The sequence below is a fragment of the Neomonachus schauinslandi genome, chromosome 5 (genome assembly GCF_002201575.2).
Source record: "Neomonachus schauinslandi chromosome 5, ASM220157v2, whole genome shotgun sequence".
Lineage (NCBI taxonomy): Eukaryota > Metazoa > Chordata > Mammalia > Carnivora > Phocidae > Neomonachus > Neomonachus schauinslandi.
In genome coordinates, this window is record NC_058407.1 from 97,994,319 (window position 1) to 98,018,890 (window position 24,572).

General features: G+C 43.2%; 1 protein-coding gene across 1 annotated transcript; it reads right to left on the reverse strand.

Annotated features, from left to right (window-relative positions):
* Positions 1–15,090: 15,090 nt before the first annotated feature.
* KCNA1 (potassium voltage-gated channel subfamily A member 1) lies at positions 15,091–16,578 on the reverse strand. Its single transcript, XM_021690657.1, has one exon. It carries the CDS (start codon positions 16,576–16,578, stop codon positions 15,091–15,093), a length of 1,488 nt encoding a protein of 495 aa, XP_021546332.1.
* Between the last annotated feature and the right edge of the window lie 7,994 nt (positions 16,579–24,572).

Below are 24,572 nucleotides of genomic sequence, written 5' to 3' on the forward strand. Positions count from 1 at the left end.
AAGAAGAAGAAGAAGAAGAAGAAGAAGAAGAAGAAGAAGAAGAAGAAGAAGGCCAGCTTGAGAGCTACTGGACACACTGACAGTAACACAGTAAATGGTTCTGGATCTAGATTTTGCTTCCGAGTAAAAACCAAAGCCAAACCGAAACAAAACCCACCCTTCTGACAGCACCAGCTGTGATGCTACCCCTGGGTTAAGAATACTCTTGTGGAAATGTTGCGCAAGATGCTACCAAGAAGCCCAGGGGTTGTTATTGCCCTGTGGTTACAAAGACAGACAGAAAACTCTATAGCAAAGATAAGCTTCCTTATCTTCTCTCTTAAGTAGCTAACACCCCCAAAATTTTCATTTCACAGCAACTAAAAATATTCCAGGTCTTGGATGTTGTCTAGATTTTTAGTCTGTTATAGCTTTGGATTGCAGCTTATGCTCACCAAACTGCCTTGGTCAGTATGGATTTCCATACCTCATACTGTCACACACAATTTCCCAACCAAATGTAACAACTCCAGCTGATGCAAACCTACATCCTCTCTAATGTTCAGAATATCACTTGGTAGCTTGTGTGCAAGATTCCTGTTTCTCCTTGGCCATGCAGTCATGTATATAATAGCCCTTTGTTGTTCCATCCTCAAGTGTGGATGAATAGAAATTCTGTCTAAATGGGAGCTGTACTATTTAAAATAGTTGAGCAGGGCTTAGATGAGTAGGGCTTAGAAATTATGAATCCAGGGTAGAGTTTGCTCCCTACATTAATCTGTACACTTTGCATGAAGGAAAATGATCATGGGTTCTGCCTCTAAAGCCCCCTTATACATATATGGCATTAGTCACAAGGGAATCCAGTAAAAGGGCAGGAAACTGGGAGCCTTACATCCTTGCAAATATCTTTCTGAGAGTGGATCAGTGGAGTCTTAGGTAGAAGAAAATATTCTTTATTCACAAAATCTAATCTATCCCCACAGTTCCTTATGTTTATTCCATTGACTCCATAGAAATAACCCTTTCCTTTACTGAAATGCTAATGATCTCTTTTATTTAGAGTCCTTTCAATTTTGTTACCCCTCAAAGAGGGAATTCATTTGGGAGACTAGCTCATTTTTGTAGAAGAAGCAAATGAGCGATGATGTTTCTAGAGTGCTAGAAAGAAATTCTCTGTTCCAACTCAGCTTTTCTCACAGGTCACTTTTATAGAGGAGTCTGATCTAGAGGAGTCATACTTAGCTATTGTTTCACTGGTGGCTAGAAAAACTTAAAAGAAAGGAAAGTAAATAAGAGCAAAAATACTGCACAGGGACACACATAGAAACAGAAACAGTATTTCCAACATGGAGGTAAGAGAGCCAAACCTCTGAGGTGACAGCTTCTTTATCTTCCCTCTTCTTTTGCTCAGAGACCAACAGGCTTTGGGTCCCATGATTCTAGCAAAATCTAAACATTATAGAGTCTTTCACACCTCTGAAACTGGTTTGCCTTAAATATGATTAATCCAGTTTTACTCCTTAAATGGTTAGTTTATAAACTGCAAGGATCCATGGGCTTATATGATTTACTGCCTAAGCCAAAAGAAGCTGACATTTTATTCTACACTTTAAGTATCAAAATGCTATGGTTTGGGATTCAAAATATAAAATCTAGATTTCCAACACAACTGTGATTCGATACTATAGAATGACAGATGTTTGGGGAATCATATTTGTTCTCTGAATAGTTTCAAATCTACTTTGGGATCAGATCTGCTTCTGGTGGGACAAGCTGGATTTTTTAGCAAATGCAAATTTCCTGCTAGCAGGTTAGAGACACAAGAATAATCAGAATTACCGTTAATCACCATAACCTAGAAGTTTTTTTCATATCCAAGTGCAAGCTGCCCAAACAATTAGTTCCTCTGAGAGCTGTTTCCAAATGAAAGATCTAAATAATCTTGTCATTTCTGGACCAAATGCCAAGCTGACTCTCCTAAGGAGGCTGCAGGTATATGGACTCCACACCGAGTAATTCTAAATTGGCCACAAAAACACTTAGGAGCACGGTGATATGCCACACGGGCTAAGTTTGCTTTTTAAAAAGCCCCCTTCCCACCAACTCCCTTCCAGGCACTTCTTTGTCATTCATGTGACACATTAAGAGGAAGTGCTAATGTTACACAGATGCATTAAATCACATAAGTGGTTTGGTGCATTTTACTGGGACCTCAAAGCATTATACCACAGAGGTGTCCAGATGAAGCAAGGAGCAGACCGCGTCAATACCATCTGAACCTGTGCTCTGAACATGCATAACAAAGGAGTGCAATTACACAGTCTGTGCCATTAGGCAGCATTAACCAGCATTGCCCATCACTCTTGATTAATAATTGAACTCGATCCATACAGGAGAGCTCAGGCTTGTCTGGAAGATGCCTTCTAGCATGCATTAGAAAGGAGCACCTCCAGGGGCCTCAGAGCACTTTGTCCATTTAACAAGTCAATCTATGAACTACAGTAAACTCTCAATTATTAGAAACTGATTATGCCACTTTTGAATGTTCCTCGCTTTATTGTTCATCTTTCTCCCTCTTGGTACCTTGGTACCTTGCCTCTGGCCACATACAGGTTTATTATGTCCTCTATAGTGGGTGCTCCGATGCATGACCCAAGCCCCTTTCACAAGTGAATAACTCATCCCCCAGCTGCTGGGTGTGCCCTCAGCTATCAGCCTTCTTTGGAATTTGCCTATAATGAAGACAGTCAACTCATCCAAGGTCAAGTTCCTTCTCAAGTAGCCTCATCCAAAGATAGGTCAGTAAGAAAAAGTAAAGGCCTACCCCCTGTCCCAAATCAGGGCAACTCGGAAGGACCATCTTAGCTTCAGAGCTCCCTACTGGGTCGGCTGAGCCTCTGTTGTGACTGCACTGTGGTCCTACACCTCCCTCTATTCAGCCCCACCTTCTCCCCCTCTCAAGTATAATCCCACAGCACTTCCTAACAATCATCCTGCAGGATCCTGCATCTCCACCTCCTAGTCTCTTTCCTCGGAGAACTCAATCAGCAGCTGGAAAGAAATATCTATACCTTACCTTCCACCTCAGGAAGCCACTGTAGGGGTCAAATAAGATCATATATGTGAAAGTTTCTTATAAATTGCAAAAGATGAAAAAGGAACACTTATTACCCTCCCCCTTTAACTAAAACACCATTAAATTATGGAGTATTTGTACATACAGCAAACAAAAATGCACCTTTTCTGTGGTCTGCAAGTTTAGATTCTAAATAAAGCTGCGGGTCCAAGTTTTCTGAGCAATGAATTTAAATAATATTAATACTATACTTTAGTATCTTATATCATTTAAATTTTTATTGATTTATGACAAGTCATCAATTCACCCAAATTTGAGGAGTGTTGCCTGGCTTTGGGAGGTCAAACACCTTTTTCCAAAGAGTATCCAAATAGTTTGGTATTTGTGAGTCAGGCGAATAACATTGCTGAGGCAGGTATCCTTGTTATCACTTACATTTATGAAGCAACAAACAAAGTCTTAGGGGAGTAAAGAGACATGACATGGGCCTATAGACCCAAATTCTGCAAATCCAAGGGAAGTTGCCGGCTTAGTGCTCCATTTAGGAATGTCACTTTCTCAGCAGGACTACACAACAGAAAATAAATTCTTTTTGAATTTAACAAAGTGGAAGGAACTGGCCCAGGCAGGAAGAGACCAAAGCTCAGAGATGATTCACATACATATTGCCCACCCCAGGCCACTCTCTGTCACTATGTGCCTGTCCAAGGAACAATGGAGCATAAACCCAAGCAAGAAAGAATCAGACACACTGTCACCACCCTCACTGCGGTGAGCACCCAGAGCCCAATGGAAAATATCCTAGTATCCCCAATTTCTGTTGTTTGGTTTTTGTTTTTGTTTTTTTTCTTTCATTTGAATTGCAGTTTCTTTAGCTGCAAAATGGAAAACTTTATCATGATATCTTTGTGTGTTTCTATGTGTGTTGCTTAATTAAAGAAGAGTGGTGACAAATCTTTAGTATCAATTAAAAGTGCTACCACATTTGGGCTAACACACCCATAGTACAGTGATACCTATAAGTAAATAAGTAGAGGTCAAAGTGTATAAGTGTGTGTGTGTGTGTGTACATGCAAATACATGAGTTGGGGGTGGGGATAGGCATTTTCCTGGCAATACAGACATCAGGGCCCCAAAATAAGTGATGTATGGGCACTTAATAGTACATAGGAAGGAAGGGATAAATTTCTATTTCTACATCTTTAAGTGCCCAGACCCATTCCCACTTTTGCTCTTGAAAAGTACATAGCACTGAAGTGTCAGTAAAACAACTTTAAGACTCTCAAAAAATATTAGCATGTCTACAACCATCAATCCAAAAGATGATGCTCTAACAAATCAAACCCCAGATAACCTAAGAATATGAACAACAGTTTTTGAGAAAAATGAACTGCCAACATCTGACCTCTAAAGGAAGCAGGAGTGTATGTAAAAAATGTACCAATCCAGTCTCAACAGAAAAGATGAGGAAATGCATTTTCTGGAAGTGTTCAGTCATTGAGTCTTGGGAAAGAACTCAATTATCAATGAACTATCAATGGTTAAAGTTACAATTTCTGTCAAAGTAAACCACGATAAAGTTTCCTTCCCAAAGGAGAGAACACCAAAAACAACGGTTTTTGTGGAGAATCTCAACTGCCGTGTTTACTGAACTGGGGAATTGAACTCAATACAGTGAGGGTTAAATGTCAGCCCAGGCAGAGAAATTGAGAATTGCTGTAACAGGTGAGAAGTTCAGAATTTTCATTTACAGAGCAATTGTATAATTTATGTGAAGAGTGGAAATTATACCTAATATAAAACCATCAGAAATAAATGAAATACATTTAAATGAAACATGGTTATCTTCATTCACTTTATAAGACTTTGTCTTTTAAAGATCACCTTTAATCATTTTCTCTTTAGATCAGTAGGTTTAGGACTTATAAAAATGTTGTTCTTTAGCTTTGAACATTAGAATTCTAAGGCTTCCCAAAGTCATACCCTAAAATCTGATGAATTCCTCCTCTTCTTTGTAAGACTCTATCTATATAACCTGTGATAACAAAAAGTCTATCTTACTGAACACCAGCAAACTTCTTGTATAATTTAGTCCTTAGTTTAGCAACAGAAGTCACAACTTGGCTGACCACTAAGTGCATTAAATTGACCCATAGCACAATTTGTATGGCTTTTTAGAAACAGCATAATAGTCCATCACTTAACATTAAACAGCATTAATTGATGGATGCATTATTTTAGTCACCATAATAACCATAAGTAATTAAGAGTGACTTAATACACTGCTTCTTGCACAACAGATGAGCCAGGGTCTCAAATCTCCCTAGTGTGAGCCCATTTTCTAACCATCCATCTTAAAACTAAAGACTTGAAAGTCATCCTGGCCAAACTTTCTGCCTTCAGGAAGGTAAAACACTATTCTCATTTTCCTTATCATACTCTTGCTACAAAACCTTCAGAATTATAATTAAAAACAAGCATTTTACTTTTTCATGCTGAATGACCTCCTTTTGTGCATCCAGTGGGTGTCTTGGCTTGAAACACTGCTCTAATGCACCACCCGGAAATTGTTGCAGAGGACAAATACTTTTCTTCCAACATGCTAATTATGTATGCTATAAATTATTCTGGTTTTTTTTTAAATTACCAAACCTGTGATTAAATGATGTTTAGAGTACTCAAGTATTTTTATCCATTTTTATCCATTAAGAAAAAACATTATTTTTTAAATGTCAATAAATGTGACCTTCATCCTCTGGAAACTTAAAAGAAAACCATTCTCTCTTAACTAGAAATGTTGTTTAACAATTAGCCAATATCCTGTGATCTTTCAAAAATTGAGCTGGGCATCCCATCTTTTTGGACTGACATACACACAACTTTCTCTAAGATTAACCAGTTTTGCTTGTTAATGAAGAGGGAATATTTGATGGGGCAAACCTTAGCCTCAGAGAGATTTCCTTTGAAATTCGCATAAGACAAAATCACTTCCTTTCAGAAGCAGTGAAATAATGATACTGTATGGAATGGGGAAAAAAAGCAATCATCACTGTAGAGATAAAGTACCTTGGATTTCCAAACACTCTTAACTCAATACATTGAGTAAAGAGCATTTTTAATAAAAGTTGGATTTGGCCCTGACTCAAAACTTAATTATCTCAAGTTTAAGCTCCTACTCATTGATCATCCTCTGATTTCAATTCTGAAAAAATACATTTCAATTGGAATTAGTTTCTCCTGAAACATTCTTAAAATGCATCTATTGCTCGGCACTTGAAACAACATGGAAATACGTTATCTATTTCAGCAAACATGAACATGTCATGTAAATTGTATTTTTTTAAATGATTAATAGGCTAGAAAATGTAGCCCCTGAATGTTATTCTCTGGAAAAATGTTGCATGAACCAAAGATTCTAACAGATACTCAACTCCTTACTTAATTACATTGAAATTTCTTGAGAACACCAAATAAAGTTTCACTGCCATTTAAATCACAGCTACTTTATCCAATCATTTTTAAAAACGAAAGGTTGGATCACTGGAGAGATAACTTATACATTTTTACAAACATCTTTGTAGTATTGTGCTATTCAAGAAAAGGCTATATTGACTCATGTGTGCTTCTGAGGGTTATTTTATTTTTAGCAAGGGAAGTTAAGAATATTTTTATATTTATATAATATCTCTCAGACAAGCATATGAGAAAACTTTGCAAACAACATCTTGCTTTATTTCTCAATATTCACAGGTGGAAGGAAAAAATTAAATCGCACAATATTTTCCACATGGGAGACATGAGGCAATGAGAAGAGATGCAGATTACTGAAGATACCTTATGGTTCCTTCTCTTATAATGCAGCAGAGTTTGCCCTTGATATTTGGGGTCTGAAGATGTAGAATAACATTATGTCACAGGGCAAGGGAGGATCAGAACCAGAAATAGCGGCTCGGTGTTCTGCGGGGCTAAGGCATGACTGCTGTTATATGAAGGATGTACTAAAGATCCCTACTGAAAACATCTCTGCCCCCAAGCCTTCAAACTCTACCACAATATTATTATTTTTTGAACCAAGCATCTGATCCCCCTGGAGACTTCCTTTAAAGGATAGCCCCTCCTCTGGGGAGGAATCATCCAGCAGCCTCCTCCCCTTACTCCTTTGTTCCTCATTATAATGAATAATGTATTTATTCATATCTCACATTTATAGGACATGTTAGCATTTACCAAACATGTTAACCTAGATCATCTCATTTAATCCACACAACCCCATGTGCTATTCTAAAACCCCATTTTAGAAATGAGCAACTTAAAAAAGTCTCAAAGAGCCTACAGCCCTAAGCAAAGTCAACTGGTTTCTCCTTAACACATGGCATTACACTTTCAGCATTCCATCAGCTCAATAAACTCTAGAGTTCCTATCATGTGCCAGCAGTGGGCCATGGAATCATCAATGAACCCAGGATTGCTCCTTTCACCCAGAGACCTGGGGCAGATCCCTCAGCCTAGAAGACAAGGACAGCAATATCAGCCCTACCTAATTCTCCAAATAGAATAAAGCAATATAATTAATGTGGAAGTGATGTGAAAACTGAAAAGAGAGCTAAAGGAACTGGAGTTGTTGCTGTTCACACCTTCCTGGGAATGAGGGTGTCCGGTTGCCTTCAACTTGATAAAGGAGATTCTGCAGGAGGTTCTGACTGTCTGATAATAGAGAGATCTACTAAGGGACAAGGGAAGGAGGAGCAGCAAGAGTAAACCTCCTTCCAGACGTGATGAAATCTAAGTTTTCCATTGGGTGAATGATCTCTGGATGCTAAACAGCATGAAGACAGGGGGCTCCGAAACGCATCAGCACAAAGCTGAAGTTAAGGGCAGGGCTGAGCAGAAACGCCACAGGATTAAAGGATAGTGAAGAGAAGACCTAAAGGCTCCAGAGTTCAGATCTGAAGGAACTGCCAAATTTAATGGGTTTAGAATTCAAAGTTATTACCACATCGGGAAATAAAAGGGGACATACGTCTGAATCATGGTGGTTCATCAATTCTAAGATTCTTTTTTTTTTTTTTACATTTTTACATCTCTACGATTGGGATGAATCAATACAGTGGCACATCATAACTGTCCATATTCTCTTTCTTACAAATATGTCAAATCACAGTGCATCTTAAAATCGACGGTATAATAAACTCAAGTTAATTAATATAGGATATTTTCAATGACCTGTTTTGAAACCTGTTCAAAGGGCTGCTTTCCAGTCATGCAGTGTGACCATGCTGTCTTATCTGCAAAGGACTTTCAATGGACACACTCTGTTCAGCCTCAGGGTTAACCTTCCCTCCACACTACAGTCTGGTGGGCTCTACAAATCTAAACTAACTGCAGGAAGCAGCAGCCTGTTTCCCTATCCAGTGACAGAGCGGTTGGGGTCAAATCACATCAGCTCACTGTTCTTGAGTCCTCTGATTGGCCTCCCTTAAAACTGACTTGCTTTCTTTTTGAAGTTCTGTATATAGCAAAGCTTCCATTATAGCCCTACGGGTGCAGCTGCCTGGATCTGTCTATCTCTGCTTCGAGAAGACCATTCCAAAGCTGAGCTTTGAGAAACACACTCAGGGTTGTCAATATCCTGGCTTCTTTGCCTACCACCATTTATATGATTTTAGCTCTCTCTCATCCTTCTCTGTCAGAGTTCAACCTGGCCTGTTTTCTGACCATAACAGAAAAATCATGGGAAGCCTACCTCACCTCATGATCTACTTTCAGTAGCAACGTCTACAACAAAAGTAAGATTCATCTCCAAATCTTACAATTTGAACGCATCACAATGCAATGCAATTCTGTGCCACCCCATGCATTTGCCATGTAACAGACACTTGTCATAAAGCATGTAACCCTGTTTGGTCTGATATAAAAAGCTTGCATAAAATAAGATATTCAAAGTGAAGAAAAGAGAACCTCTAAATCTCAGGAAGAATCAAAAGGAAAGGCACCAATAAGTCACTCAAAAAAAAAATAGGAAAAAAGAAATGTTAACCACATGTAGAACTATGTGGAAAAAGTCTATGTAAAGAACAACTAGGAATCACTTTGTTTTTTCACATCAAAATCGCTTCTAACACCATATTGTAACTATCAAGTTAGTTGATGCCAGACCACAGCACCGTTACACACACACACACACACACACACACACGCACGCACACTATCCTTTCTAAGAGGCTTAAACTGTGAATGAAAAATACAGTTTCAAATCAAAAACAATTTAAGTGAATATAATCAATTACTTTACTCCCTGGGGCCTCATTTCTTTTTTTCCTTTTCAAAGCTTGAGTCCCTGCTGCTTTCATAGGCCAAATTCCAAAGGCCTCTCCTGGGGATCCTACCTGAGACCAAATTGTGAATTTATTATCAAAATTCAACCCCAATGCATTTCCTTGCATAGAAGAAATAGTGCATGGGTTTCACAGAAAACCAGGTTGCTTCATGATTTTCTCAGATTCATCATGTTATTTAAAGAGATCCCATGGGAAAAACCTCCCTAAAGACCAGTTAAACAAGAGACAAATAACCAGTCAAGATATTCTTTGATAAGATCCTTAAAAATTATCTTTAATTGATGCCAAATATGAACAGATCATAAAGTGACAGAAGCAAGTAAAATTGCATAGATGAAAACTATGCGCTTCAGTTAGGTTCTCAATTCATAACATTCAATGTCCTCTACCTGACATATTAAACAGTTAGGGCAGGGGAAATGCACAGCAGGTGAAAATGAGACACATCTTAACTCAAGGTGTAAGCAACTGGCAAACTCAAGAAATAAAGTAGAGCTTTTTCAGCTTCAATGGTTTGTTGTCCTGATGGTGCACTTTAAATTAATACTACTCAATTTTTAGTTATTAACCTTGGTAATACCATATCTTTAATGTTAGAGGTATGTCATATAGAGTCCATGTTGTTGGCTTACGTTTGGGAGCTTAAACAGCTCCCAGACAGTGCACTGAAGAGAAGAAAGGTGTTTCTGCAGGTTTCGGAGAGGAGACAACTTTTGACCTGGAATATTTTGCAAGGGCTCCTTTGTGTTTCGTTTTCTTTTCTTTCCTCACACCATTTCTTCTTCTTCTCTGATTATGGTAAAACTCTTCTATACTCTGTGAAGTCTCATGTCATAAAAAGTAAACTCCTAGTTAGCTCCTACATAAAAATCACTGGGACTAGGGCGAATCTCCTTAAAGCTAATAGTCCTGAGGTCAGCAGGGCCTCACCCCTTACATACACATTGGACTTCCCAAGAAAGCCCATGGTCATTTTGCCTGAGCAAAGAGACTGGCATTTGATCCCAAGATTTCTGAGACTTATACCTATACCCTGAATGAGTTCGCACAGTGACCCAAGGTAATGCAACAGTTTTGGTTAACAACTCAGCTCCTGCCTACTTCTTTACAAAAATGATAAGTAATGTACATTCTTCTGAGGTTTACCTGAGTCATGCTGAACATGTTCACATATACCCTGAAATTCCGTGATATAAATACGAGTATTAATACACTGAACGGTGGATGAGAGGCCACCTCCTGAGATTGCAATTCAACTTGGGTTGTGTCTGGTTTAAAATTTTTCATTTGTTTATTTGTCTTCTTGAAATGAACAAAAACGTCAAAAGACTTCACTTTTTCTTGACAAAACGGGAAGGTAAAATGGCTGTTTGGCAGTTTATATTCTTTCTAACAATTCTATACTATGGATGGTTACCACCCACCAATTCTCACCTCTCCCAGGAATGAGTTGTCCCTGGAAGAAAATGGGGAACTGCCTTCTGCCGATGTGCTCTTTCTCCTTTTTGTTCAAGGCAACCTACCAAACAAGGAATTCAGTCGTAAAATTGTTAAAAAGCATGTGTTTTGAGGTCTCCTATACTAAATGGGAGGGTTAAGAAATTATTTTTACTGACTCTTCAGATGTTAACTAATTTGAAAAACCTGTAACTCTATACAACATAAAGAAGGCCCTTTGCAGACTAAACCAAATTTCCACTTAAAGAAATCTGCTCACTTACCATTGACATGTTCGTCTCTTTGTTTTTTAATTCTCAAGTGAGTCAAGATTATGATGTCACCTGTGCTTTGGTTCCACCCCAGTGGACTCTAAACCTGTTGTACAATTTCATTTTAGAGAAGTGACTGTCCATCAGAAACATTCCAGAAGAACATGCCATTGGCTCATTTGATTTTGCTAGGCTCACTCACTAACACACTCCCAATGAACTGCTTTAACTGATAATCAGTACTCACTTCTCAAGGGGGGAGCGACGGAGGGCTGTGCACAGATGGGGAAGGGTTGATGCAAAAACAAAAAGCTTTCCTGGCTACAACCTGTCTTCTCTAAATCTGAGGACGGAGGGAATTAATGTCTTTGGTCTCTCGAATTCAGATCACTTGAGGTGAATTAACCACTTCAGAGATGCCGGGATGGCTAACAGCCCAGGTAGAATCCAACCCTTCCACTTGCCACCCTATTGAACTAGGGCCCCAAAACACTGGAAGAACTGAGCTATGGCTATTAGCATGTCAGAAGTCTCTCCTTCTGGAGAAAACAAGTATTCAGGACATGAGCCATCAAAGCTCAAGACCGAGGAAGGGGATTCAAAGGTAAAAAGCCCACTAAAATAAATAGAAGTAAACCAAAAGATAGTCATTCCTTAATAGGCAGTTTTGTTAAGTGCACCTTCAGGTCTACAAAAACATTTCAGCACATTACAGTGCAAGGGGTAAGAGCTTTGTCAAACTTCGCATGCCTATGCTACACAGATAATCCCTGTACTCCATTCCTATTGACTGGATTGCAATGAGCTACAGATGGATAAGCAGCATTCACTTCCCCCCTACCACCCAAATTCATAACAACTCGTCCCATATCCCAGGCTGACAGGCTCATGCATGCAGCACTTTTTCCTGTAACACGTGCAGAAGAACCCCAGTCCAGCGAATCTATGAGAGGTATACCAGGTAGCCAAAGCCAGTCTTAATCAGTCTTGGTCCCATTTTCTCATCCTCTGACCCATCCATCCCATAGTACTGAGTGGATTATTGCTGTTGACGGAGTGCAGCGTTTCAAGTTCTGTGTGTCCTAGACCTCAAAGTCTAAATAAAAGATCAAGATATCCCCAGAAATTTGGGGGAGGTTGGCTTTTTTTCCCAACTGGAGACTTTTAAGCACGTAGGAGAGGAATAGCCAGGATGAGTCAAAGTTCAAAAGAGAAGGAAACATCACAGGGGAGGGTTTAATGCCCTGTGGTCAGATGCTGTGCAATTCTTGGCCCCTTGTCTTCCAGGACGTTACATCAGTCTTACAGATTCACAAAAGCCGCACAGGAAAATAAAATATCCATGTTCTTTCTTTCAACTGAGTCAGCCAGCCTGGGTATTACTTTAGCTTCTTGGTTTATTGCCTCACTGCTAGTTCTAGGATAAGGTGGGGGAAGGGATGGAAGTAACAGGGAAGATTTCCAGAAGAAGCAGGGCAGGAATGTAAGGTGGACAGCAGCAGAGAGCCACATGCTAAGTGCAGAATGAAGATTCCCCACCTTGGTGTCCTTAAAAAGGCTGTGAGTGCCTCTCCATTGGTGGACAGCTGCTGGGCCCCAGAGACCTGTGTTATGTGGCTCTCTTTCAGCTAGATTCGGGGCCCCCATCATTCTCTGGGCTGAGTGCCTGGGGCAGCAGAAGTTAGATCTCAGCCTGTGAAGTGACTGCCAGGTGGGAAGATCATAGGAGCATCATAGAAAATATCTGAAGGTAGTGGGCCAGGAGGGAAGGCCCAGGAAAGGTTATTATGAATTCAGTTCCCACATCCACACTGATGCCTGAAAAGATCAGACAATCAGAGATTTGCAGAGTGCTGTTGCTAACAGAGGAGAAATAAGGAGCTTTGCAAGGAACACTACACTGGACCTGAGGAAGCCTTGCATGTCCAGAGTGGCCCTTGACAGGAAACAAATTCCTAAAACTTTATATTGGCTTCTGGTGGAGGAGAGGGAAAAAACAAGTTCCTGGTTCATGTCCAGTTCGAAGATGGGTCTCAGGTCCCAGTTTACATCCCAGATCAGGCTGCCAAAGGGACCAAGTCCAGTGGATGGCCAGAGAGACAGCACCCTCCCGGCTCTCTCTTCTCCTGGGTTTAGGATGGTATGGTCTTCTCACAGTGGTGAAGTGAGACAGGGAGGGTAGAAAAAGCAAAAGCAAAATATCTGTGCCTCAACCCTTCCTCCCTTTTGTTACATAACATCTCAGCTGTATTAATGGAGGCACTTTCTGCAGTTCACTGTGGGTACAGGATAAAGGCACTAAGCAACTATTAAATCAATTGGTTGAGTTTCTTCAGGGAGCCTCAAGGGGAGGGCTGAAGTCTCTACAGACTTCAAATCATGACTGCAAAAAGAAATCAGCTCTGCTTTGGATGCATACAAGAGATAAACATGTTCATTTACATCCTAAGAATGCACCAAAAAACATGCAGTATTGCACCTTTTTTGTTTGTTTGTTTGTTTGTTTTGCTTGTGTTTATTTTCAGCTAGAAAGAATACTTGTTCTTAGGTGTTGCTATATATACCTTGATGACTTATTTAGTTTTCCACATAGCTTCCCTTTAAGGGATGTGCATATTGGTCCTCTCTCTGCCTACACCTGCACAGAAACCTGACATTTCCCTGAGCAAAGGCAGGAAAATCAACTGAGTGCCCCCCACCCCCCACCCCCCATTATTTCTTTTGGGCCTTCATCCCACAAACTTGTAATTTTTATTATTTTAATTTTTTTTACTGAAATCATGCATTAATTAATTCAAGGTACACCTTAATCAAATAGGCCATAATGCTGAATAAGAGAACATGCTTTGAGCTCCAAAAAGTTATTGTTCCCATCTGACTAACATATGCACTTAAATACAGTACTTTATTTACTAATAAAATAGTTAATAAATGAAGGAGTGCACTTTCGGTGAATGCAAATGAAAAACGACCTATTTTTAGAAGAGTTGATTCCAACGTAAGCTTATCCCCTATTGTCTGAGTTAACGTTCTTGGCATGCGACTATAAAATAAATATGATCAGATTCAAACATGCTTACATTTAGTTCCATTTGTGCTCTCTTGCAATAAGGAGGCTAAGGTTTTTACATCCAGTTCTGGAGGCCAGGGGTCAGAGTGCAGGACTGGTGCGAAAAGACCTGTGTTTGGCTCACCTGCAGTTGAGAAACTTAGCAGCACTGCAGATGAATCAATTAATGTAATTCAGTTATCTTTTTCTTAGAGAATAATTTGGATTAGAAGGGGAATGGGGCAGAGGGAAAAATCCCTAGAGGCCAGGACCAGTATCAGATTTATAAGGTGCTTTATGAACCAGTCTTAAGTAATTTTGCATGTGTGTGTGTGTGTGCATGTGTTTTCACCTTGTCATATACAGTTCAGTTGATCAAAATAAAAACAACATTTGTTCATTGCCCATTTTGGCTGGTATATAATGTTACATGTAATACATCAGATGCACTGTCTTAAATGTGCTGTGCAGTTTGCAAAAGTTTTATAATGGAGTCCCATGCAAATTTAAATTTTATATTTCTAAGTGATCATCTGGTTTTTAGTTAAAAGAAAAAAATTAAAGAAGCCAAAGGATTAAAAATGTCTCAGTATGGGGAAGCATATGAATCTTAGTTTACCTAGACTAGCTCATGGACTGAATTGTTTTAAACCAGTTTTAGAAAATACACTTTCTTTTCCCACTTTTTAATAAAACAAAAATAGTTTCTTTTTTCCTGAATTTTGAAAGCTTCTGGTTCGCCATCCCCAAAATCCGCAATGCAACAATGCATTGACAGTTAAAGAGAGTATTCAGAGACTATTTAGTAAAGTATCTACAAACAGTGACCTGAGTCACTAGGTTTTTTGTTTGTTTGTTTGCTTGTTTGTTTGTTTTTAAGTCTTTCAAGCTGCTAAATGTGGCTTTTTTTGTTTGCTTGCTTGGCTTTTTAAACATCTAAACATCGGTCAGTAGCTTGCTCTTATTAATGCAGTTTTGGTTAGCTGTGGTGCAATTGCCAGTTCTGATATTGGCCTGTCTATAATGGGCTATGCTATTATTCATATCCTCTTCAATCTCCATGTACTCAGATTTGCTGATAGTAGAGGAACTGCGCCGACTGAGGTCACTGTCAGAGGCTAAATTAGGGGAACTAACATGGAGCAACTGAGCCTGCTCTTCCCCCTCAGTTTCTCGGTGGTAGAAATAGTTGAAATTGGACACAATGACAGGTACGGGCAGGGCAATTGTCAGCACACCAGCGATGGCACACAAGGAGCCCACGATCTTGCCTCCAATTGTCACAGGGTACATGTCACCGTATCCTACAGTGGTCATGGACACCACCGCCCACCAGAAAGCATCGGGGATACTGGAGAAGTGCGACTCAGCTTCTTCCGCCTCGGCAAAGTACACTGCACTAGAAAACAGTATTACCCCAATGAAGAGGAAAAAGATGAGCAGCCCTAGCTCTCTCATACTAGCTTTGAGGGTCTGGCCCAGGATCTGGAGGCCTTTAGAGTGGCGGGAGAGTTTGAAGATTCTAAAAACCCTTACCAACCGGATGACCCTGAGGATGGCCAGCGAAGTGGCCTGCTCGCCCTTCTGGTTTCCCTCCTGCTCGGCTATCTCGGTGCCTAGGGTGATGAAATAGGGGATGATAGCCACAATGTCGATGAAGTTCATGATGTTTTTGAAGAAGTCTGTCTTGCTGGGGCAGGCAAAGAAGCGCACCACCAGCTCAAAGGAGAACCAGATGATGCACAGGGTTTCCACGATGAAGAAGGGGTCCGTGAAGATGTTGGAATTGTAGATAACCGTGGTGTTGTCGATGCGGTGCACGGTGCCTGTGAAGTCCTTGTCATCCTTCAGCTCAGGTAGAGTCTCCAGGCAAAAGATGACAATGGAGATGAGGATGACCATGACAGAGACGATGGCGATGACCCGGGCGGGCCCCGAGCTCTCAGGGTACTCGAAGAGCAGCCACACCTGGCGCTGGTATTCCTTCTCGGGCAGGGGGCGCTCCTCCTCCTTGATGAAGCCCTCGTCCTCCCGGAACTTCTCCATGGCCTCCTCGCCCAGCTCATAAAATTTGATCTCCTCAGAGAACATGTCCAGGGGCACGTTGACCGGCCTCCGCAGGCGGCCCCCGGACTGGTAGTAGTAGAGGATGGCGTCGAAGCTGGGCCGGTTGCGGTCGAAGAAGTACTCGTTCCTCAGGGGGTCAAAGTAGCGCATGCGTTTCTTAGGGTTGCCCAGCAGCGTGTTAGGGAACTGCGCCAGGGTCTTGAGTTGCGTTTCGAAGCGCAGCCCGGAGATGTTGATCACCACGCGCTCGCAGCACTCGTGGTCGTCGTGCTCTGCCGGCCGGGGGTAGCTGCCATCCTGGGGGTGGCCCGGGGCGGCCGAAGCCTCGTCCACGTTCTCTCCAGACATCACCGTCATGGTGGAAGCAGGGCGCAGGGGTGAGAGACCAGGAGAGGGCCGGGGGTGGGAAGCAGCGGGAGTGCAAGGGTGGGGGGGACCCAAGCGCCCCCCCCACCGGAGTGCTCAGCTCCCCCACGCTCAGGGGGAGGGGCTTCAAAGCCAGCAGGTGGAGAGATCTGTGACTTCGCTTTTCCTTACCTTCCCCTCCACCCTGCCTTTTACTCAGTTTGGAATCCCCCTCGCCTGCGGCCCTGGGTGCAGCTTTTTGCCGAGGGGGAGGGAATTGGTATTTCTTCCTGCTCGGAGGTGCCTTAACGCAGTGACGTTCTAGCGGACCGGGCCATGACTTCGGGGGTCACCCTGGCCTCCCCTCCCTTCCGTGAGCCCTCCTAGGACCGGGTGCAGAGTCAGCTCAGCAGATCCCCTCGCCTGCCACCCCCTCTGCTTCTCCTCGGCTCTCCCCCCTCCTACCCCTCTTCGCCTGCCGCCTTCTAAGCTCCCACCAGGGCGATCGATGGACGCTGCAGAGAAATAGAAAGTGATACGGGGGTAGAAGATCAGAAGCATTCAGATGGGACGGACCTACAGACACCGAAGAGCACAGACCTCTAGCTTTTTTAGAAAGCACTGGACTTTTGCTAGGGTTAGCACATACACACAGACAGACACACGCAGACACCCGGAAATCCAAGTTTGGGCTCTTCCATCCCACTTTCCCCAATGCCCAACAACCGATCTGTTTACAACTTCGTTAAACTAAAGATCGGGAAAGCGCCGAGAGACGCTGGGGGAGTTCCAGGTCCCGGGCAGCATCCCCTCACCCTCGGCTTCCCCCACCCGAGCCCCTACCTCCGCTTCTGCAGCCCCGGACTGGGGAGCCCCCTACCTGGACGGCCGGCTTGGCGCAGGGGCGGTGCTGAGTCGGCGGAGAGCCCGAGTCGGAATGCGGCAGGTCGCCCTTGCAGTACCCGGGCGGGAGCGGCGGCCAGAGCAGCGGCAGCATCCGAGAAGCGCCGGGGGCAAATTCGCCGCCCTCGCCCCCTCGTCCTACGCCCCTTCAGTGGGACAATCGATTGAGTGAGCGGCCACGGCGGAAATGTCCGTTCCCTTCCCCCATTCTCACCGGTTGCCAGCAACCTAGAGACGCCGTCCTCTTGCTGATGCAGGGAGTTCCGGAGGATGAGGGGCGGAAAAGCAAAATGCCACCCTCTCCCGAGGCTCGGAAGCAAATGACGATAAACAGCACTCTCGCCCCCTCCTAACACTATGGGAGCCCTTGATTCGATCCCGAAGGAGGGGGGCGAGCAAGAGCCTGGATCTACATGGCTCTCGGATCTCCTCCGCTTCCTGCACCCCAGCGTGGACCTCGGCGAGGCTACGCTGCGCGCCAGGAGCGGTCAGGAGCTCCGAGTGGGGCAGGGTGCGTGCGGCGGCGGGTCCGCTCGGTCCATTTCTGGGCGCTGCAAGATCAGCAGAAACCTGAGAAAGCGCCTGGAATGCGGAGCAGCGATTGGCCCACTCGGGCGTGGGTTGGGGAGGGCGGGGGAGGGCAGGAGCGAGGAGGTAGATGGAAAATATGAGGGGGTGGCTTGGCAGAGGGGGGTTGTCATTCAGTTCCCACCCTTGCCAGCACAGCTTTTTCCTTCTCCTGCCAGAAAAGCCGACCACCAATCTACTTCCCTTATGGTGCACAGCCCCGCACACGCACGCTCCCTGGCCGCGACCTTCCCCGGGAATTGCACATTGGAAATGGTCAGGTCCGACGCAATGCAGGCGGCGGTGTTCCTGGCAAAACTCCTCAGATGGGTTTGCGTTTGTGCAGTCCCAAGATAATCGGCTTCTGCCGCCATGCTCTGCGTGCCATCCTGCCCCTCCCGCAGGGGTCTCTCTGCAGGGGTGACCCAGCTTGACTCCGCCGGACTGGGAGAGATGCGCACTTTGGGGAGAGCTCTGCAGTTGAGGATCACCTGGGTTTATCTACGTAGTGTTACTGCGAGGCAGTGGTGCTAGGTCTGTCCCTCCTTGACCTAGGATGGGAGTTGAAGTTTTCTTACGATCAGATTATTTTGAAATACGGAGAATGCGATTTGTGGGCAACCAAAGGCTTCGTGGGTTTGTGGGGTTGTCTGCCAACTTGGTGCTAATTGGGACGAATCTGAGAAGTAAGTCGCCTGCCCACCTCCCACCCACGTCCCTCCTCCCGCAGCCCCTTTTGTCGGCCTAGTGCCTCCACAAAGGCACTTGCAAGGCTTGCAACTTCTTCGGGAAAGGGTCCGCACAGAGGCGCAGGGGAGCATGAGCCGGGGGCGTGAGCGGTGCACTCGGAGTGCGGCTACAGCTGCTCCCGCAGAGGCGCTGCGCCTCGGCGCCCGCAGCGCGCCAGGAGGCAGCCAGCAGCTCTGGTACTTGGACTGCCACGGAGTCTCCAAAGAGGATGCAAGAGCCCGGAGTCGCCGCTGATTGGTTCCCTTGCTGCATTGGGACCACCCTTCCCACCACCGCGGATCGCGTTGCTTCCCGCCTACACCAGCCACCACTTTAATCAAAGCCAATGATTGTATCCTCCCCACTCTATTTTGGCTAGTGGATGGATATCAGGGGCCTGTGCGGCGTTGCCCAGGCAGTACAACGATCCTGGGCACGGAACTAGTTAAATCCTTCCTCCAGATTCAGACTCCAGCATTCCTTTCAGAAAAAGAAAAGTACTTGTTCCCTCCACTCCTCCGGATCCATACCCCGACTTTTCTTTACGAACAATGAGTTCTCCTAAACTCCTCCGTCCCATATTAAACGCTGCCCTTTCCCTTCCACACACAATATTCCTGTATCCTACAAACTCCACGGTTCCCTGCCTTTCTGCACTACTGCTTTATTACAGGAAGGAAAGAGGGAGGGAAGGAAGGAAGGAAGGAAGGAAGGAAGGAAGGAAGGAAGGAAGGAAGGAAGGAAGGAAGGAAAGAAGGGAGGAAGGAAGGAGCTGTGCACTGAAATACTGTCAAGTCCCCAGTTTCTGCTGTTGCTGCTGCTGCTGTTACAGCCCCATGGGAAATAACCCTATTAGACCTGATGAGCACTTTCTGACCCTGTCCCAGCAATACTGGGCTTCCTTATCCTGCTTTTGCACCTCCCTCTGCCTGTAGCACCCTTCCTCCTATTAAATGCCTCTAAGACTGTCATATCGGTAGCATCATGTGGATTGCACTTGCCCCAATTCAGCATTTAGAGATTGTCTTAACTAAAAGAGATTTGCAGACTGCATGGGATCCCAGGTTCCTAAATTCAGGGTTTTATTAGGAGGCATAATAAAATCCAGAGGTTTACACCATTCCTAGCAGGTGTGTTTAGAGCAGGACTGGATTTCCAAGGAAGTGGAAGAACGTTATTGAGCTAGGAACTCATCATTCTTTTCTTTTTTTTTTTTTAGGGGGGAGGTGCAGAGGGAGAGGGAGAGAATCTTAAGCAGACTCCAGAGCCCAAGAGGGACTCAATTTCACAACCCTGAGATCATGACCTGAGCCAAAATCAAGAGTCAGCTCCTTAACTGAGTTAGCCACCCAGGTGCCCCAGAACTCATCATTCTTGCTGCAAGCTCACAGTTGGTAGGGGTCTGAAGATATGTATTCACTCAAATATTTGCTCAGTCCCAGCTTTGTGTCAGTCATATTTCAGCACTGCAGACATAGTAATAACTATGACATGTGAAGTCCCAGAACTCATGGAGCTCACATTCTGGTGGGAGACACAGACAATAAAAAAATAAACCACACATTATAACAGTAGATAAAGAAAATTAAGAAAAGGGGACCTGGAGTGACAAATATAGATCTGCGTGGATAAGACGGGCCTTTGCAGAAGTAACATTTGAACAAAGAAATTCAAGAAGAGAGAGAACAGGGAATAAGAAAAACAGAAACGTAGATGTAAGAGCAAATGCAAAGATCCCAAGGCAAAGACAAGCTTAGTATATTTGGGAAACAAATGAGCACCAGTGTGGTTAGAAAGAAGTAACCAAAGAAGGGTGTTGTAGAAGGTAGGTCAGAAAAGTAGGCAGGGACCAAATCATATAGAGCCTCTTAGGCTACTGTATGAATATTTAATTTAGTAATATAATATGTTCCATGTAGTAATATAATATGATTTGCCAACTTTAAAGATTATTCTGGCTACTGGAAGCAAGGCATGAGATTGGAGGTTATTAAGTAGCACAGGCAACGATGGCTTAAACAAGCAAGGTACTGGTAGGCTTGTGAGAAGTGGTTAGAATAGAATTACATTTTGAAAATAGAGGTGGCAGGATTTGGGATGTGGGGGAAAGAAACATTTCAAGAACATCTCCTGGGTTTGTAGCCTTAGTAACTAGGTGGATGGTGATGTCATTTACTGGAGGAGTGGATAGGACAACTTCTCTACACAAAGTCTTGGACCTTGTGTGTCTTGGTTATCACTGTATTGGACAGCTGAGACCGCTCCTCAGATGCTTTCCACTTTTCCATTCTTCTTGCCCTGTGGCCATTTGCCCTGCCTTAACTGCTGCTGGAACAGCCAACTGTGCATGGGCAGAAGAGTTCTGCATCCTGGGGTTGACCACACTGCAATGATTTGGGTTTCTCAAGACTGGAAGAAGGTCCAGGTGAACAACACAGCCATTTGAAGGCATTAACTCAATGGACCAGTGGGAGCTTGCCCAGTAGGAGATATGAGATACAATGGAGCCTGTAGATAAATTCCTTCTCCTTTAATCTTTTCAGAGACAAACAACCAAATAGTCTAGTGACAGGGCTGCATCTCTTTGTGCCTCATGAAGCATTTGCCAGCTTGGTAACTCACCACCTTGTATTTGTACCCTATCTTCCCACTTCCCATTTTCCTTACTGTCATTGCATGGGGATCATACCTTCCATTAAACCAAAGTCTTATCTTGGGTTCTGTCTTCTAGGGAACCTGAACTGAGTCAGGAATCCAAACTTCAGTTTTGTTAAGTTTGAACTATGTATGAACAGACATGTTAAGTTTGAACTGTTAAATTTCCAAATGAAGAGTAGGAAGTTGGACATGTGAGTCTAGATTTCAGAGAGAAGATCTGGGTAGATCAGGGTTTGTGAACCTCAACACATTGATCTTTGGGATGGATACTTTTTGGTTGTAGGGGGCATTTTTGTTTTGCTGTCCTGTGAGGTTTAGGATGTTCAGCAGCATCCCTGGCTTCTACTCACTAGCTGCTAGTAGCACGTGTTCCCAATTGTGACAACCGAAAATGTCTCTAGATATTGCCAATGTCCCCTGTGGGACAAAATCACCCCCACTAGGAACTACTGGGCTGGATGTTAGTTAAAGCCAGATCACAGGACTAGAGCACTTGGACATGAAAGTAGAAAGAGAAGAGGAAATGTTCAGGAATTGCACTTCAGAATATCCTAATTTTAGGAGCCAAAAAACAGAAGGAAGAGCCAGTAAAGAATGACCGGTAAGGTAGGCAAACCAAGATAGTTTAGGGTCTGTCAAAACAAATGAATAGTATTTTCAGGAAAGACAGATCAATTTTGTTAAGTACTGCTGGTAGAATGAATAGACTGAAGAACTTGCAATTGACTATTGGATTTAGAAAATTTGAATGGATAAGAAACTGAGAAAGAACTGATTACAGTGGGTAAAATCAACTCTTGGAATTTGGGGGTCAATGGGGAAAAGAAAAATGGAGTAGAAGCTGAAGGAAGATAAAGGGTGGCAAGACTTTTTTTAAAAGATGAGAGCTATTACAATATGTTTGTATGCTGATGGGAATGATTCAGTAGAAAAGGAAAAATTGTTGATGCAGTAGAAAGAGAAAAATTGGAGCAATGTTCTTGAGAAGGCAAAAGGAGAATGGGATCGAAGATCCAAAAGAAGGGGTTGGCCTCAGAAAAGGACAGTTAGTCTATAGAAATGGAGGAGGGAAAGCAGAGTTCAGACACAAATAGTTTAGTAGATGTGGTTGTGAGAATTGGTGGACTTTCACTTATGCAATCAGAAGTAATTTTCTCAGTGAAAAGGGAAGCAAAGTCATCAACTAAAAGTGAGGATGGGAAGGAGGTCTTGAAAGATGGGGGGAGGGGCAGGGAATGTGAAATAACCACCCAAGAGAATAGGAAAGTAAAAGGATTAAGAAATGTAGCATGATGGCCTGGCAATACCATGGGCTCACTTGTGGTGAGGAAACATGCATTTCAGTGATCAGTGCATGAGTATTTGAGATAAACTTGGAAGTTAGTCATTATAGAATTAGTCCTGATGATTTTTTTTAAAGGTTTTATTTATTTATTTGACAGAGAGAGACACACAGCGAGAAAGGGAACACAAGCAAGGGAAGTGGGAGAGGGAGAAGCAGGCTTCCCGCGGAGCAGAGAGCCCGATGAGGAGCTCGATCCCAGGACCCTGGGATCATGACCTGAGCAGAAGGCAGACACTTAATGACTGAGCCACCCAGGCACCCCAGTCCTGATGATCTTTTATGGGAAAATGTGAAACTAGTTCTAAATATAACCTCTTTCTTAGGATCGATCTCTTAAGTGCTAGGTAGTGGTAAGGCAAGACATGACATGAGAAGTGGTCTTACCAGGCAAGGATATGCCCATGTGGACTCACTTAGATTCTACTGAGGGCAGTGTCACAAGCAGAGGAATGGAGGTCTTTAAGGTATGAGTTATAACTGTAAATGGTAATATAGAACCACTAGCAGGCAGGAAGGAAAGTTCAGAAGTTCACCAAGGGTTTAAGGTGACGATGAATGTTATGGATGGCTCCATTAGCCAGGGGTCCTCTTGCTGACATTTGGCTTATCTGTGGATGGGTTCCAAGGGTCTGTGAACCCTCTCAAATTTTATACACATTTTTGGTACATGTAAATAATCTTATTTCTGAGGACCAAGTCCATAAGTGGTTTTTTTTGTCAAAATCTCAAAGGGAGCTTATACTGGAACAGTTAAAAGCCTCAGTTTTTAAATCAGAGATGACTTCTAATTCAATCACTCAAATCTTAGACAAGTCACTCCAATCATTTTACATTTTTATCTGTAAAATGTAGTGTCTACATCATAGGCTGTTGTGAGGATAAAGTATAAATCGAGTACTGATCGGTAGTGTCTGGCATAGAGTTAAAGTTCAATAAAATGCCAACTTCAAGAAAAAGTGATCAGAAAGGTCAGGAATCATTGCGTTAGACAGGTCTTTAATAAACATTCACTGAGGGCAGAGCAGCCCCTAGAAACTCATGAATAAGAAAAGAACAAATGTAATGCCTACCATTGAGAGAATCCTTACAGCCAACTTCAGTTTTCAACCATAGCAAAATACCTGGTGCTGTACATTTCCTATCACAATAAACAACTAGAAAACTGAATAAAATACAGGAGGCAGCACGGGGCAATAGGCAAGATGGAACTGAGATCTTTTAGAAAAGAGAAACAAATGAGGTAAGCTCTCTATCTTAGCTCTTTGCCTGTAAATACTTTCCAGAAGCTATGTGAGGAGATGGAGCCCAAGCAGAACCTGATGAACTCTCTGAGTTGAGGAGACAGAGACTGCAATTTAGTGAGGCTGAGCTGAAAGCTATGAGGCAAATTACTGAAGGGGAAGTAACTACACAGAGAAAAAGCACCAGAAATCTGCATGATCGAGTATAAAGAGGTGGGTGGCAAAAGATGAAGCCAGAGAAGTTGGCAAGAACCAGGTCATGAAGCTCCTTAGTAGTCATTGTAGTGGACCCCACTGGTTTCCCTCTGAGCTTCCAATCCTCTCTGTTCTCTTTAACGGAATTATCTTACACATAGTCATGTGCCTGAAGAGAAGCCAACTGTTCCAGGCTCTCTCATGAGAAATTGGCCCATGACCCAATCCTAGCCAAGGAGATGTGAGGGGAAGTCCTCTGGAGGGCTTCAGGGAAAGCCTTCCTCAGTGATAAGAAAGAGCTATAGAAAGACTTTTTCTTCATCTTCTTGATGTCATGTCTGGATGCGTCATTGCTGTATCCATCCTGT